General features: G+C 44.1%; 1 protein-coding gene across 1 annotated transcript in view; it reads left to right on the top strand.

Moving 5' to 3' along the window:
• SLC44A5 (solute carrier family 44 member 5) overlaps nt 1-16,558 on the top strand; it is a 68,316-nt gene that overhangs the window by 23,833 nt on the left and 27,925 nt on the right. The window contains 5 exon segments of the mRNA XM_018576880.1: nt 421-505; nt 1,592-1,676; nt 3,263-3,388; nt 4,132-4,192; nt 6,135-6,258. Coding sequence (XP_018432382.1) covers nt 421-505; nt 1,592-1,676; nt 3,263-3,388; nt 4,132-4,192; nt 6,135-6,258 — 481 coding nt within the window.

Raw genomic sequence — 16,558 nt, 5'->3', positions numbered from 1 at the left:
ATATACTGTATGTAATACCCTTGCAAATGTGCAATAAAACATTCACTGGCGTATATGAATGTTTGAATGTTTAATAAATAAGCTCTGTGTTTTTCATTCATTTTTGGCATAATATAATTACTAAAACTTCCATACTTTTTTTTTTTTAGTAGTAGTTTTTTATTTTTGTGTGCAATATGATTTTTTTATTGTTTGTGTTTGTTTAAAAATTTTTGATTGAGGATTTTTTTTGTGCAATATTATTTTTTTGAGGGATTTTTGTATTTTGGAGGTAAAGAGTTCAGGTTTTTCCATTTTATGGTTTTATTCAAGCAATATGAATTGTATATATTTTGTAATAAAATGTGTATAGTTTTTATGGGATGGCTGCTCAAGTTTAGTTTTACATTTGTGTTTTCAAATCTGTGCTTTGCCTTTCAGCGTGGATTCATGGGGACCCCAGGAAAGTTATATACCCCACTGACAGCTATGGGCAGTTCTGTGGGCAGAAGGATACACCAAATGAGTAAGTACTTGTTTTTGTAATAAAGCGAAGGTGAGTTATTCTGAGAACGGTGGCTTAAAATTGACTGGAAAATTATTACTTACTGCTTGCGTCCCAAGCAGCTAATAATTTGTTCTATGTATACCATATCCATTAAGGGTCATGTGGTTGCTGTGACTGCTGTCTTTGGAGCCCTCTTGTGGAAGCATTCAGTATTACATAGACTTGCTTGATAGAGCAAGAAATTAAAGTGATGATTTATTTATTTATTATTATTATTATTATTTATTACAGGTATTTACATAGCACCAACAATTTTCGCTTTACATATTGCACATTCTCATCAGTCCCTGCCCTTGAGGAGCTTACAATCTAAGGTCCCTATCTTACATGCATACAGGGCCAATTTAGACTTTAAATTTACCCCTGTCTTCGCCGCGCGCTCCCGCCGAAAATCTGAAAATTCTCGGGCGGCCGCAAAGCATTTTGGGGCGGGCGCATGCACAGGTTAGATTTTCGGCCCGGGAGACGAGGAGAGACACAAGGTAAGTATATGGACGGCATGCAGACACCGTGGGACATCAGAGGAGAGGAGGACAGAGGAGTCAGCACTGGATCGGAGACCCGCAGCAGCGCTGGAGAGAAGGCTGAAAACTACAGGAAAGTAGAAGTTTGGATTAAGAAACATCATTTAAGGTAAGTCCTTACACTAACATTGGGGGAGGGGAAAATATTTTTGACTTTAATGTCACTTTAAAGGAGATTCCTAGTGTGCTTCCATTCTGCTATAATACGATCTGCATCATTGGAAAGTGGATTGTAGCTTTGCACCGTGCTGGTAATGAGAGGTCAGAGGAGTGTATCCCAGGATCTCTGAGATGTAATAAATACCTGGAAGTGTTACATTTACACATTACTTAGCATGGATGCTCCCAACATGAAATATATATTGTATATGTAATAGATATAATATATCTGATGATTTGTCCATTTTAATATCTATAGTTTTAATGCTTTTAGTCAGTAAATGTGATTTCTCTATTGATCAGCATAATCGTGTTTATCTTATTAATTAATAATGGATCGTGTCTCTGTGATTTGTTTTAGGAACAAGACCCTATTAATGTATTTTAATATCCTGCAATGTGCGAATCCTGTGGTGCTTATCAACTTGCAGTGCCCTACCATCCAGGTAAGATGGATTCCTCAGTGTACACACCTATAAGTATTTGATGGGATGGAATGAATCCAGAGACAGGTGACACTAATGGTGAAAGTTCTAAGGGAGGAAATGCATCAGGAGATGAAAGGAGGAAAGAAGGGACTGAAACTTTATATACATTCAGGATGTGAACATGGCACAGAAGGACAGGATTTTTAATTTGAAGCTGAGATCAAGAACACGGGGACCTGACCTCAAACTAGCAGGAGGAAAGTGTTAGACTAACCTTAGAATGTATTGTTTTACCTGAAAGAGTAGTTGATGGTTAGAACAGACTTCCAGCAGAGGTAGGGGGTCAGTCAACAGTAAGTACATTCAAACATGCTTGGGACAGACATAGATCTACACTGCACAAAAGGTAAAAAAAAAGAAAAACATTTTGCAGGGTTTGAAGTACCTGAGACATGGTGACCTCATTCAAGCTTCAAGTATTTATTTCCATTTTTTTCTTGTAATGGTTTATTTTTTTACTTTTTATTTAGGGCCCATTGTGGCCCATGGACTTGTGCATTGTGGTAACATTACCAACACTCTGAGGCCACACACATGGGTGGCAGCGTGGAGCAACACACAGCATTGCACCATGATGCATTTCAGTGTTTTACATCACAAATTTCGAGCCACCTCCTCTTTTCGGGATGTTTTGGTACATTCGCAGCCAGGGCCTGTTTTCCCACAAGGCCAACTGAGGCCCGGCTTCGGGGCAGCAGTGAGTAGAGGGGCAGCAGGGGTGTGGAATTCCTATCTCCGACACCTGGGACATGTAGTTCCGGGTGCCGGGCGGGTAATTGTTTTCTACATGTAGCCCTGCTTTGGGCAAGCAGAGCTAAATGTAGAGCAGGGAAGCCGCCGCTTGTTTTGTACAAGTGATCTCAGCAGGGTCGCCGAAGTTCACTTGTATGCAGCCTGCATACAGGGGGGCGCATTGAGGAACCTGGCATTGGGGCAGCAGAGAGAGTTAATCCGGCCCTGTTCGCAGCCCATTGAATCGAATGGGCTGCCATAAGGCAGTGCATGTCAGTGGGCAGCATAACACGCATTACAACACCACAAGCATGGAAGTAAGCCCTGAGCCCTAATTCAAACCTGATGCTGTTGTACCTTGATGCTCAAAAATACTCCAAAATGCCCAACAACCAAAATAACATGCATTTAAATTGTACCTGATCATATGAGTGCTCAGGCGCCTGAGGTTTAAGAAATGAAGCTCAGAAAGGTACTTTTATAACAGAATGGGGTATGTTTGGCACCATTGGCTTCAATTGAAGTGCCTAAAATGTTTTGACGGCCAAACAACCATTAACGTCTCTAAGTACTAAGCTTTCTGTTGGCTAGAGCCTGAATACCTCTGAAAAAATGTGCAAAAATGTATCAATAAAAACTCTTCCAAAATCACCTTTAAACACTCAGGTGTGAATGCAGTTTTTATTTGGGGTGTCCCAGTTAATTGGATCCTGCATTGGCATGCAGGGTGTGCTTAAATTATGGCTGCGTATAGGTTGTAATGTCTTGGACTCATGTGTGATTGGGTGCTGACTCCATCGTCTTTTCTACAGTTGTGCGTTCCCAAATGTCCGGATAGATTTGCTACCTACTTGGACATGCAAGCCAACTTGTACAATAACAGCTACTGGGAATACTACAGGCAGTTCTGTAAGCCTGGCTTCAACAAACCCAGAAAGGTGAGTGGAGAAAATTGACACTGTGTGCATGTACAATAGGGACCTTAATTGCAAGGGGAGGGACTGATATGAATGTTCTGCATGTAAAGCTCTGTGCAAATTGTCAGCGCTATATAAATACAATAAATACGAGTTACCAAGTACCAATACCGGTGCTTCCGCTGGTATGGAAACGGCTTCCTGGGCAATCAGGAACCCGGGCGGGGGGTAATGACATGCCGCCCGGTTTCCTGATTGCCCGGGAAGCCGGCTCCATGTTGTTTGGCTGGCTCGGTTGTGATTGGCCGGGAAACCTGCTTCCCAACCAATCAGCTTTGAGCCAATCAGGAAGCCGGGCGGCAAGTAATGACCCTGCGGGGCCCCCCTGCTATCCTTATAGCCTGGCCTGGGTCTGGTACAGGAGGGCTGGCTGTACCCCCCTATTGGCTGTCCTGTCTACAGGGCAGGAAGTGAAGGGAAATCTTCCCAATGGATGGAACACAGGTGACAAAATGAAAACCTGCCAGGGGACTTAATCCTTCCACATTCTATCCAAAATAAAAAAACGAAGGTTTTGGCTTTAGATATCTTTAGTACGTAAAAATGAACCAAGCTGACCATATTATCCCCTTATTAATATCTATAATATATAAGAAATCCGTATAGAAAACACAAAGGGTGCCATCCCTATAATAGGCAGGTACCTGACTGTTGTATAAAAGTATCAGTCTGTAGAAGCTTTACCTGATCTGTGATTATCTCAGTCTATTGCAGAAGTTTTACGGGATGAAGACTGTCCATCTATGATTGTTCCAAGTAGGCCGTGTAAGTTCTCGCTGGCACCGCATGCGCACCAAATGGAAGCATTTTAATTCTAAAGATAGTTATCACAGTACTGTTTAATCTGGGCTACATTTGCATACACAGGTTAAAGCCCCACTCTGTCCAAAACAAGGTTTTTTAAAGGGTTATAAACCCCGTCCGCAGTAAGGGTGCCACACCAATAATGATGGAGTCCAAAGAGATTTATTACTTGAAAATCAATAGAATAAGAAAGCCAAAATGTTTCAGGGGTTCACCCACTCCCCCTTCATCAGGGCTTATAGATTATGTAATTTTAGCAATATCTTTAAAAGTGTTTAAAGATCTCGCATCAAATATTAACAGCAATGGGTAGTGGAGGTAGTATACAAGCCCTGATGAAAGGTCTGTGACTCCCCTAAACATGTTGGCTTCTTCATTCTATTGATTATTCAATTAAAAACCACTCTGGGCTCAATCACCATTGCTATGGTGCCCCTACTGCTTTCTACATGTTTGAACTTCTCTTGGGGTGCTTTGTTATATGGGAGCAGCCTCATTGAAACAATTCGGTCTAATACATGGGATGCTCACTCACAGCATTGGAAATGAATAGTAGGATATCTAGCTCCTCATATATTTACCCCAAGGTTTGCAGTCTGTCTATTTTTCACGCAGACTTTCACTCCGTGCTATCAAGTTCTTTGACAATCAACATCTTCCTTGACACAATATGGTACAATGGTGGTTGGATAAAGGTGACCTTGGGTATTGCTATGAATGCTGGGGTATGTTACTAACATGTGTCAGTACTGAGGAAGCCACTTTTATGAGCAGTGAAACATATTTAAAGCGTAGTCCAAGCATTACACAGATCTATAAAACCTCCCTCTCCCCCTTTACCGTATGTACCAGCATTCATTTTTTTCTGTTACCTTGTTCCTGTAGCTAGAAACCACTTTTATTACTCCTCATGATGTCATCATCAGGCTTGTAAATTCATGCAGGGTCAGTAGCTGGGTGGTCCGTTCCTACTCATGTATGCACACCCCCAGAACTACATCTCCCGAGAGTCTTTTCCCTACACACACAGTATATGGACAGACTGTTGTGGGACAAGGCAGGAACATTGTTTTGGTAGGGAAGATATTAATGTATGCATGTTGAGAGGGGCGGGGATAGGCAGCGTTCTGTGGACCTGCAGGCAGGCTAACAATGGGATTTTAGTCCAGCAAAGGCAGTGTGTTGTCAGGCCAAACAGTAAGTAAGGGACCTAGTGGGTTTCTGACAGACAAATGGATATTTTTCTATCTTTGTAATTTTTTGAAAGGGCTAAAAATGAGGAAATGTGCACATATTAGAGAGTTGTACTGTATATGTTTACAGAAGAAGTCCAGTTGAATGTGACTATTATTAGGCACACCGTCCATGACCTGGATTTTATAAGAACCTTCACAGGCATAAGACCGCTTCCGTTACCGAATGCCTTCTGACAACTTTAGATGCCTGGTTGTCATGCTGATCCTTTGATTTCAGCAGTTCCCAAGTCATTGAAACATGCTGGCAGATCAAGGGTTTTGAGTCTACTGGTTGCATACTCGGATAGTACTGAAGCCAGAGGAACAGCATTTCAGCAGACAGGTATTATTTTCAAAGGATGGTCAGCACTGGCACTTGGCAGCTCATACATTTATCTATCGACAGGTTCTCTTTATGCAAAAATGCAGAAAGTGCACCAACGGATTTGTATGTAAAATGACTGTGGTCAGCTCTCAGGGGTAGCAGGAATGGAGGTCACAAATACAACAAAAGGATCCTATTTGTATAGGCTAATGAGATGCAGCTAGATTTATGTAGAATAGATGCCTTATCGTGTCTGCACATTGCCTGGTGATCTCCCCCTTCACACCGGGCCCGGAGGTGTAACATTGCACAACTGTTTGACATCGTCTTTTTTTTCTAACAGTCCTCCAGAGGTGCTTCCCCGACTTCTCCACCAGGAACGGCATCCTAACTGTTGCAAATAAGACACAATTTAAGGACGGAGAGGGAAAAATGAAAAACGTCACCGTCCTGCGAGAAGCAGCCAAGTAAGATATATTCTTCATCATACAGTGAATTATGGGACATCAGGCATAAAGGGCCCGTCCACCCAGAAATGTTATTGGTGGAATCTAGTAGGGTGAATGACTGGTTTATTTGTGGATTTTAGTATCCAACACTCCCCTCCCCTTGGAATATCACAAGAGCAGTGGTCTGCCCCAGAGGTGGACATAGTTACCAGGGCCCTCTGAGCAAGACCAGTTTTTGACCCCTGACCCATTCAACTAATGGGCAAGTGAAAAACGTTTGTTGGATGTGGATTGACAGATATGTGACAACACCCATCTGACTCCTCTAGTATAAATGGACGCCTAAGTTCCAGAGGTCCCTTGCATATCTGCACAGCCCAAACAAATGGTATGCATCCTCCTTGATATAAACTCCTGCAGGGAAAGCCTGGGGAGAGGGCTAGGGACCCTTGGTCAGGTGTGCAGAGCTCTCCCCACTGGAGTGCCTGAGGGGTATAAGTAAATGTTACCTGTTTCAACTCCCCAGCTTCTACCACTGGGCGAAATATCTTTTTTTAAAGCCGAAATCCAGGCAAAGATCTTTTAGGGATTTCCAATATGTCAAAAAATGTTACCTCTGCTGAGGTGTATGCCAAGTCTGGACTGCTGCTCTTTCCTTCTCAGTAGATTTCCAGCTTACTGCGGATATGAGAGCTGCGGGTCTTATACATGGAAGTCCTAGTGTTTTTCGCCATTTTCAGAATGCCGAAGGGTAGAGGGGAGTGCATACACGACACTAGTGCTTCCATGTGTGAGAGCTTTAAATGAAAAAAATCCCTTTTAGACCCCGTTCACATCGGGGCGATATGGCCGCGCCGATCTATTGACATGAACGATCCCATACATTGCTATGGAGACCATTCATGCGACCGTGCGGGCCCGTGTGATCTGAACCGCCCCCCCCCGCTCGAACTGCTCCCTGCACTTTGCCACGCTGCTCAGTGCGGTTTACATACAAGTTACAAATGAAACGCAATTAAAAACTCCCAAAACCTCCCTTTTGAAATCAGCGCGGTAGATACGCAACTGCCCTGGTGTGAATGGGCTCTTATGTATTTAGTGCTGCCTTCCGTCTGCCCATCGCTTTCATCAACTGCCTGGATTCCCAGTGTGCTGTGCGTCTCTTTCCCTGCTGCTTGATGTGATGCAATCTCCATTTCTCAAGACTACATGTCCCACCATGCATTGCTTCCAGCAAGCAATGATAATGTCACATTGTTCAGATGTTGCGTTTGTCAGACGTCCCAGGGAGCTAGTAGTGAGATGAGGAACCCACTGGCAGTAAGCAGCTGACAGTCCAGAAACGCGGTACAAGTTTAGGGATAATCCAAGAGGGGTAGTCAATGTTCAATCCGGGTCGATGCAGGCAGCGGAGGTTCAAAGGCGGAACACAGTCCAAGGGTCAGTAATCGGGAAGGATACAAAGGGGCACCAGGAGGATCTCCTGCACCGTGCCCGCGGTCCCCGAGTAGGGGTAACACCCCCTGCTTCCTGACAGCGTTGTAGTCACAAGGAAGTGCATATTCACAGAGCTGAGTGAAATGGTGTCACTGCATTGAGCAACTGCATCCTATGGGCATCTTCAGTCAGTACATTTATAAGCTTCGGGATAGATCTGGTTATTAGGAGCGGGACAGAACTTCAATATAGAAATACATATTTATTTTTAGTTTTTGACCATAGATACTCTTTAAGCATTGAGTCCTCCATGAGCTTGTTTTATGGTCTGAAACACTTTTTGGATATGGAGAATTGTATGCTTTAACTTGTTACCACCTGCTGGAGCTTTAATAAAGAGCTATACGAATGGAATTATTTGATGTATGAGTCCTTTGTGCTGACACCTTTGGAGAACTGAGACTCCTCATTTATGCCATTAGGCTGTCTTTTTTTATGCAGAAGGCATTTGAAACCAGAGCAGGTTGGAGCGCGCTTCATTCCAAAATATACTGCAATCACAATGGAACACAGCGCCACTTCTACATCTGTCACTGTGTCACGCTGGTATATAGATCTCCTCTGCAAAACTACATCACCGCTGCTTGTGTCTGCAGCACTGCACCTGGAAGGGAGGAAGAAGCAGTATATATGTTTTATATACTAGTCACCACCAGAACAGGGCACGGTTATTTGTGGTAGCCACAAGAACTGAACTGAGCGGATACATATTGCTACAATGAACATTATATATAATTAAAGGGTATCTTTGCTCAAAAACTAACAATAAATCTGTATTTCTATAATAAATTGCCATAAGTTCTATCCCCACTCCTAATAACCAGATCCATGTAGAACTATGTAAATGTGCTTATTGAAGATGCCCATAGGATGTGCTTCCTCAATGCACTGACAGCACCTCACTCAGCCCAGTGACCATGCACTTCCTTGTGTCACTGTTGTGAGTTGTGCCACAGAGCCTCCCTTCTGAACTACAGCTCAGCGTCTGAACAATGTAACTTCATCACTGCTTGCTGAAAGCAATGCATCATGGGATATATAGTCTTGAGAAACCTTGGAAAAATGATTTCTGTCCACCCAGTCATGAGATTCACACAACTCTGCCCCACATTCAGCCTTGTCGGGCAGGGCAGGGGACCTGATGTTTCTCTGCTGCAGTCAAGGGACATTTACAGGTCTTGTCCCCCCCCTCGCCCTGTGACTGGACAAGGAGAAACAGCAGACTGATGAGATCATCTCTCTTTGACTCTGCTCTATCATCGTATCAGCATGTCCGTTGTTAGCATATAAGCACCACAGAACAACTGATTGGCTCCTTCTGCTGCTTCTACCTCTCCCAGTCTGAGTTCCCAGTCTGAGGAATTATAGAGGATTATACCCGGCCACATTCCGGTGCTTAATGTTGTATTGATTTTTAGAGTTGTGTCTTTTATATCTGCCTGGAGTTCGCCTTCAAAGAGGAACTGCAGGAAATAACAAAATAATCCCTTGCAGTCGGATGTTCCCTGCACTGAAAGGGTTAACTGCTTGTTTTGGCCTAGGGGCTGGATTAAAGAACATATACTCACCTGATCCTCAATCATGCCTGTCTGATACACCGGTCCCCACAGCCTCTTCTCCTCAGAGCTCCAGCAGTCTAAGGCTGGGCGCACACCTTACAACCATCGCAAGACTTTTGTCTTGCGATGGTTGTAAGGTACTTTAAAAAAGTACGATCTGCCTATGTTGCATAGGCAGATCGTACTTGCGATGATCGCAAGCCACGCCCCCTGAGGGGCGGCTTCCGATGACCGCAATGCCGAACGGGCAGTGTGCGCTTGCGCACACTGGCCCGTCCGGCTTTTATCTCACGAACATGCTACACACCCGCTGAACATCGTACGATGCTCGGCAGGTTTTGAAACATGTCCGTAAGTTTAAAGTCGTGTGACCTTACAGTAGTAGAGGTCGCACGGCTTCCACACACCTTACGATAATCGTACGATCGCGGGATTTCCCGCAATTATCGTACGATTATCGTAAGGTGTGTGGGGACCTTTAGGATCCGTGATATCGTCCCGTGATATCGTCACACATAATACAGTGTATTAGACATGAGAACACGGAGGGTGAAAAAGGTGAGCACTGTCCGCCGCAGGACCAAGAATCAGGTGAGTAATACAGCTTTGTTTGCTACCCCTAGACCAATGGTTCTCAACCTGTGGGTCGCGACCCCGTCGGGGGTCGAATGACGATTTGCCAGGGGTCGCCCGGGAATCTCCCGCTATTAGATAGAAACACTTTCTCCCGGAAAGGTTTACTCTGCTCTGCAGAGTAAATCTTTCCCTGCGATCGTTTTTTCTTCTGACATCGGGGGCCGCAGGCCGTCGTAAGTCAGGGAAAAAAAAACCACCATAGGAATGCATAGCTAGATTCCTATTGGCTATTTCACTTTGCAATAGCCAATAGCAAACTAGCTATTGCACCCGCCATCTGCTGCTGCCAATCCGCAGAGGGGGACCTGCAGTTCTCCATCAGACCCTCTTCTAGTGATTGACAGCAGCAGAGGACGGGTGCAATAGCTATTTTGCTATTGCAAAGTGAAATAGCCAATTTGAATCTAGCTATGCATTTTTTTTATTCTGACGGCGTACGCCAGTGGTTTTCAATCTGTGGGTCACTGTGTGATTTCTGCTGTGCTAGGTGAGATTCCTCCTCAGCCCTCTCCTAGCGCAGCAATGTCAGTTCTCCCGCCACGTGGCCAGGTGTCGCTGCAGCAGCCGCGCCATCCCTACATTTTACCGTTGGGGGTCACCACAACTTGGCAAATGTTACCAAGTGGTCCCGGCCCTAGAAAGGTTGAGAACCACTGCCCTAGACCAAAGAGAGCAGTTAACCCTTAGGCCTCATTCACACAATAATCGGCCGGCATGTACAGCTCTGTGCTGCGTGCACGGCCGTATCGAGCAGCTCCCGGGAGGGACAGGTGTTGCATGTGATTAGTATGCAGCCCCTGTCCTTCTCTATGGGACTACATGGCTGTACGCCCCTCTATGCTCACCCACCCTGCACGTCCGTGCGGGTCTGCGTATGGATGGATCCTGTCTGCGTCCGAGCCAGGAAACACGCACCCGTACGGACCTGCACTTGGGGTGAGCGTAGGGGGTCGTACGGCCGCATAGTCCCATAGAGAAGGACGGGGGCTGCATACTAATCACACGCAACACCTGTCCTTCCCGGGAGCTGCCCGATACAGCCGATTCTCATGTGAATGAGGCCTTGCAGTGCAGGGGTAGCCCCACTGCAAGGCTCATTGTGTTAATAGCTGGAGTTCCTCTTTTACTCGATCTCAGTGTCATTTCGGCTCACACTTGTGTTGCTCTGTGTATGTGGTTTTCCATTGTTTTATATGTTTCATTCATCCCATTTTTTTGTACAATGTAACTTCCCGCTGCTGTGTGTCATCAATGTGACTTTACCTCTAATTCATCTGCATAACAAGGTGTCTTTTGTTTTGTAGCCATGTAACTGTCATCAGACATGGGAACACAAGGTTATAGAGCACATTCTGCAATGTTCTGTGTATGGCTTATGTACTGTATGTTCAGCTGGAACAAAGCAATACTGACGCTTCACATTAATATGTCGCCGAGCTGCACTGTGAATAACATCTAATGATATTTTAATAAAAGTCAAAACAAAACTCATTACTACAGAGATTCGGCTGGGAACTGAAAGGCTCCTGAAGGGCGAATTGATACAGACGCGAACACAATAAAATCCACAGCTGTTCACAATAAAACACATAACCTGGACCTGAAATCAAATATTAAAATAAAACCGGGATGGATAAATACGGATTAATGGGAGTCATGAAACACCATTGCTGGAGAAAATGCTGCTCTAGGTTCCCTCAGTACTGCCTTTGATTTTTCTATATTTGTTTTGCTTATTATTTTTTACTTTTGAATCACCTTTTAATTTTTTTATTTTAAATATTATTTCTTATTGTTTTTTTACTTATTTTTAATTTTTATTCAATAATTTATACATTTTTTAATTTATTTTTTTTACTTAACTTTATTGCTATCACACGGGAGCTAACAAGCCCCTGTGTGATAGCATTTGGAGGTTCTCTTTATTAAACCTGTCACCTCCAATACAGGAGATCTAGCACAGCACTGTGTTGGAACTTCTGTGACAGCTGAGAGGGGAAGGCTGCAAGTGCAGCTCTCCCCCTCACTGTTGACATGGAGCTGAGCGGAGAAGGGACGTTCTCCGCTCTGCTCCCCGCTCTCCTTCCTGAGGATCTCCGGCCGGCGGAGAGAGGTACACGGCGGGGGAGAACGGCGCAGGGAGATTCTACACCCCTGATGTCTGACCCTCTGCCGCCTGCTAGCCCGAGGCCGGGCCTCAGTGGCCTTGTTAGAAATCTGGCCCTGTCCACAACACTGAAATCCTAGGCATTTTATCACATGGTCTCCGCAGAAAAGGAAAAGGAGATTTCTGGCCTGATATTGATCTATTTACAACAACATGATCAGTCAGATGCTTTTGTTGGTAAATTCTTTGAGTGGTGTCTGCCCACCAACATGCCGGAGACATGTATATGCTGAAAAGAAGGCCCAGTTCCAACAAGTAATGAGTTATACCGCATAACGTACCAATAACATAACGCATTACTCTTCTATTGTAATTATTAAGATGTTCAAGACTGAATACACTTACAGGTATAATAAATAGACGCTTTAGCACAGCATGGTACATGATGTGGCACGTTCTACATCCTTCCAGCTTGAAGATCATCTGATCTGAAAGTATTATTATAGGGATGCACCGATACTGGTTCTTCGCTATCGAGTACGAGTACCAATATTTATCTTTCAGTACTCGCCGATACTGAGTACTGATACCGGTGCTTCCACTGGCATGGAGCCGGCTTCCCAGCCAATCAGGAAGCCGTGTGGCATGTCATAACTCGCCGTCCAGCTTCTTGATTGACTGGGAAGCCGGCTCAATGCTGTTTGGCCGGATCGATACTGATTGGGAAGCTGGCTTCCCAGCCAATCAGCATCAAGCCGGGCCAAACAGGATGGAGCTGGCTTCCTGGTCCATCAGGAAGCTGAGGGGCGGGTAATGACTCGCCACCCGGCTTTCTAATTGACCTGCTTCTAGACCAATCATTACACTGACTGGGAAGCTGGCTCCATGCTCCCCGGTCATCAGATGACAAGGGAACATAGAGCCGACATCCCAGACAATCAGGAAGCCGGGGGGCAAGTCATTACCTGCCCCCGGCTTCCTGTTTGGCGGGAAGCCGGCTACTTGTTTCCTCGCGGCACTGCCGGTCAGAAGAAATCTCCCTCTGACTGGAAGTCCCGGTATCAGGGGTACATATTGTAGCATTTGGGCGAGTAAGAGTACTCACCCAAATACTTGGTATTGGCACAGATACCGATACTAGTATATATACACACACACACAGGTTTTATTTTTCAGATGGAAGGGTGGAATTCTTTGACATATTAATGTCATTTTAAAATTATACCTGGTGACCCTGCCATGAAGGTCCAGGTACTTTGTGTTATAGGGTGACAACTCTTTCCCTATTTTCCACTTGTACTCCTGAGCTGTCACCCTGTTTTAGGAGCTTCCAATGGAGACTACAAGTGGTAATTACTACACACATTACACAGTCACGGTCCAGTGTTGCCACCATCAGGAAACCAGACCTGAGAATACGAATTGTATTCCAGAAACAAGAAGTGAAGGGTTATTGCTGTGTTCTATAGCTAAACATATCAATACTGCATGAAAGCCAACACAAGAGCATGATGTGTACATTCTCATTACATGATGTTTAACCCATTATTAACGCCGGTGATGTATGACCTCGGCTGAGGGAAAGTATAAGCTTAGCATGACAAAATAAATAATCCCGCAGTGGCCAGGCCTTTGTAGCAGGATCTAGCATGTTGAAGGTGATCCTGTCACGTAAACACAATGCTAATACTAGGATACTATTGTCGCCATCTAATGAACTGATGCTGTGTCAGTGGGTTTGGTCTTATAAAATGGCTGCTTTCACTATCATCCAAGAGGGGCCCTATTCAATAGCCAGGAAACCATGTAGATGTAGTAACATTATTTTTTTTTTGCTGCCTGAAAGCCTGTCCAGGCAAAGTCCTCTGGAGTGATCCACAAAGTGTTAATGGGCATTGAGTTTGACATAACTGAACAGCTACCGAAGGATCCCAGGAATGTATCAGACAGCTAAAAGTAAGAATTCCAAATGCTTGGAAGACCTAACACAAAGATGAAGAGAATGTACACCTTGAAGTTACATTTAGCAAGGAGCCTTTTAGATGGCATGATTAGATTAATGGTAGATTAACAAAAAATGTATCTTATTTGTGTATTACTCGGCTGTAGATCCTCAAATCATCTCTGAATTGGTGCTGACACTGTCCTTCCTTCTGGAGGGGGGCTACTTTTGTTCCCCAAGGTCCCTGTGTGTGTTGTAAAGTAGCCACCGCTCCAAGCTCACTCCCGTGATGGACTACAAGCCCAATACAATTAGTAAACTAAACATGAGATTGTAGTCCATCACAGGAGCGACCTTGGAGCAGTGGCTACTTTACAACACATACAGGGACCATGGGGAACAAGAGTAGCCCCCGAGTGATACACAAATACGATACATTGTTGTTAATAGTAAGGGTACTTGAATACATTTTTAAGATTTAACCCTTGAGAGGAGGTCACAGGAATACTTAGGATGGGTAGTGTGTGGAGGGAAATAGAAAGATAGTAAACTAGCGAAAGGGGGAAAAAAGGGGTGGGGAAGAGGCTTGGGAAAGGGGCATAACAGGTGAGGAGAGGATGGGGGGCATGGAAGTTGTTTTACCTGCAAAAGGTTTTGTATTTCTGTTCCTGCAGTCTTAAAATATACACATCCCTACCTCACATAAGAGAGAGGTGACGTGGATTTCCTCTATTGCAGTTAGGTGATACGGCTTGGTCACCTCCTCACCTCTGGCCTGTGATTGGACAGCAGCAGAACAGTGATAAGTTATCTCCTCATTTGAGGATGCCCCTTACCAACACATATCACTGGAGAACACCTGATTGGCTCCTGTTTCTGCTCTCCCTCGCTCATTCTGCTGCTATACAGGGCATTACCCACAAGCAGGGCCATCCCTTTAATGAGTCTATTGCCTCAGGCGGCATCCCTTTGGGTCATGTGAGGTGGAGGCGGGCAGAGTTCCATGGCCATTCTGCTGCACATGGTTTGCAGTGTGCCTGCCACCCCCCTTTCCAGCCAGAACATCCCAGGTTGCTAAGAGCTGGGCCATCACCACCCCTACCCCCCTTCCTGCCTGCTCCGGGACACCACTGCCCACAAGTACCCATGATAGTTGCATTGAAAAATACATAATAATTTTCTTTAGAAAACACATATTTGAATAATTTAAAAAAAAATCTGCCTGGAGTTCAGCTTCAACTATTTCAGGTGCTATAAATGGCAGACTACCCACGTATTTTTTTCAGGTCCCATATGTGTTTGAATATTTGTCCCCGTTGACTAGGGCCCTAAGCAAAGGATGTGAAATTCTTAACATTTGGCTGGAAGCAACTGAATGGTTTCTCATTAGCATATAACATTTGGTGCGTAGTTGCCATATGGCTGCCTAAAACTAACTGCAATTCTAACCCAATTTTGTATCCATAATGTGGATTTGAAATGTATAGGTTAGTTTAGGTTCATTACGTATATTACAAGGGCTATATACTAACACTGAATTAAGGTACAAAATTGAATCAAATGCGGAATCTATACTGAGTGGCCAGATTATTATGACCACCTGACGTTTGTAGGCAAATTAGCTATAATTTGGCGCTAAAGTTGCTAGAGGGCCAGACCATTATAAATAGGGAAGCAGGTTGTTTACCACGACAGTAGAAGTGATTTGTTTCTGAAGATACGGGGAAACAACGCGATTTAACAGCCTTTGAACGTGGGATGATTGTTGGCGCTCGGAGCCATGGAGCGAGTATCAGCAAAACAGCAGAATTCGTAAATGTTCAAGAGCAGCTGTTGTTAAAGTTTCCTGAAAGTTCCAAGTTTGTTGGCACTGTGTTCTGCTGTACTGACTGGAACAATAGACACACTTGGTGGTGCCTGTGCCCAATCATTTCTTGAGCATCCTCAACATGCTTACAAATGCCCCAAAAAATTTACCAGGGCCTATTTTTCGCAATGCACCGCAACTGTTTTCTGTGTTGCATTGAGAGTCAGGTGTGTCATTTGCTGAGAGGATGCATTTGGGCTCTTGTTAATAAATAAACAGGAGCGCCCCTAAAACACATGCACAATGCGTGTGTCCAGTGTGCCTCGAAGACACAGATGTGTGTATAACTAAGGATGAGCGAATGTAAGACTTTTCATTTTCTCAAAATTTTGGTAAAAATTGGAAGATTTGGGGTAAATCTCACCGTTTTGCCAAAATTCGTCAGCGCCAATGGGAAAGGTAAAAATAATGTTGTTACTGTTAGTTTTTAAGGGTGCAATGTACTTTAAATGGCTCACGTGGATTACAGACGATCATGGTACCTATCCTGGACCTGTTTATGTGCCAATCAAATGACCCCTCATTAGCCTTATTACATTTTTCTTTCCACGGAAGGCAAAAAAAAACCAGACAGTGGTTAAAAACATTATAAAAAAAAAAAAATTATAGTAATAATAATGCTAAAAAATGTAAAGAGAACAATAATAATAATCAAATACACACCAAAAAATATAAAATAAAATAACACTAAATTAAATAAATAAAACTAC

The sequence above is a fragment of the Nanorana parkeri genome, unplaced genomic scaffold (genome assembly GCF_000935625.1).
Source record: "Nanorana parkeri isolate BGI_ZX_2015 unplaced genomic scaffold, ASM93562v1 scaffold79, whole genome shotgun sequence".
Taxonomy (NCBI): Eukaryota; Metazoa; Chordata; class Amphibia; order Anura; family Dicroglossidae; genus Nanorana; species Nanorana parkeri.
This window is presented reverse-complemented; position numbering and strand designations above follow the sequence as displayed.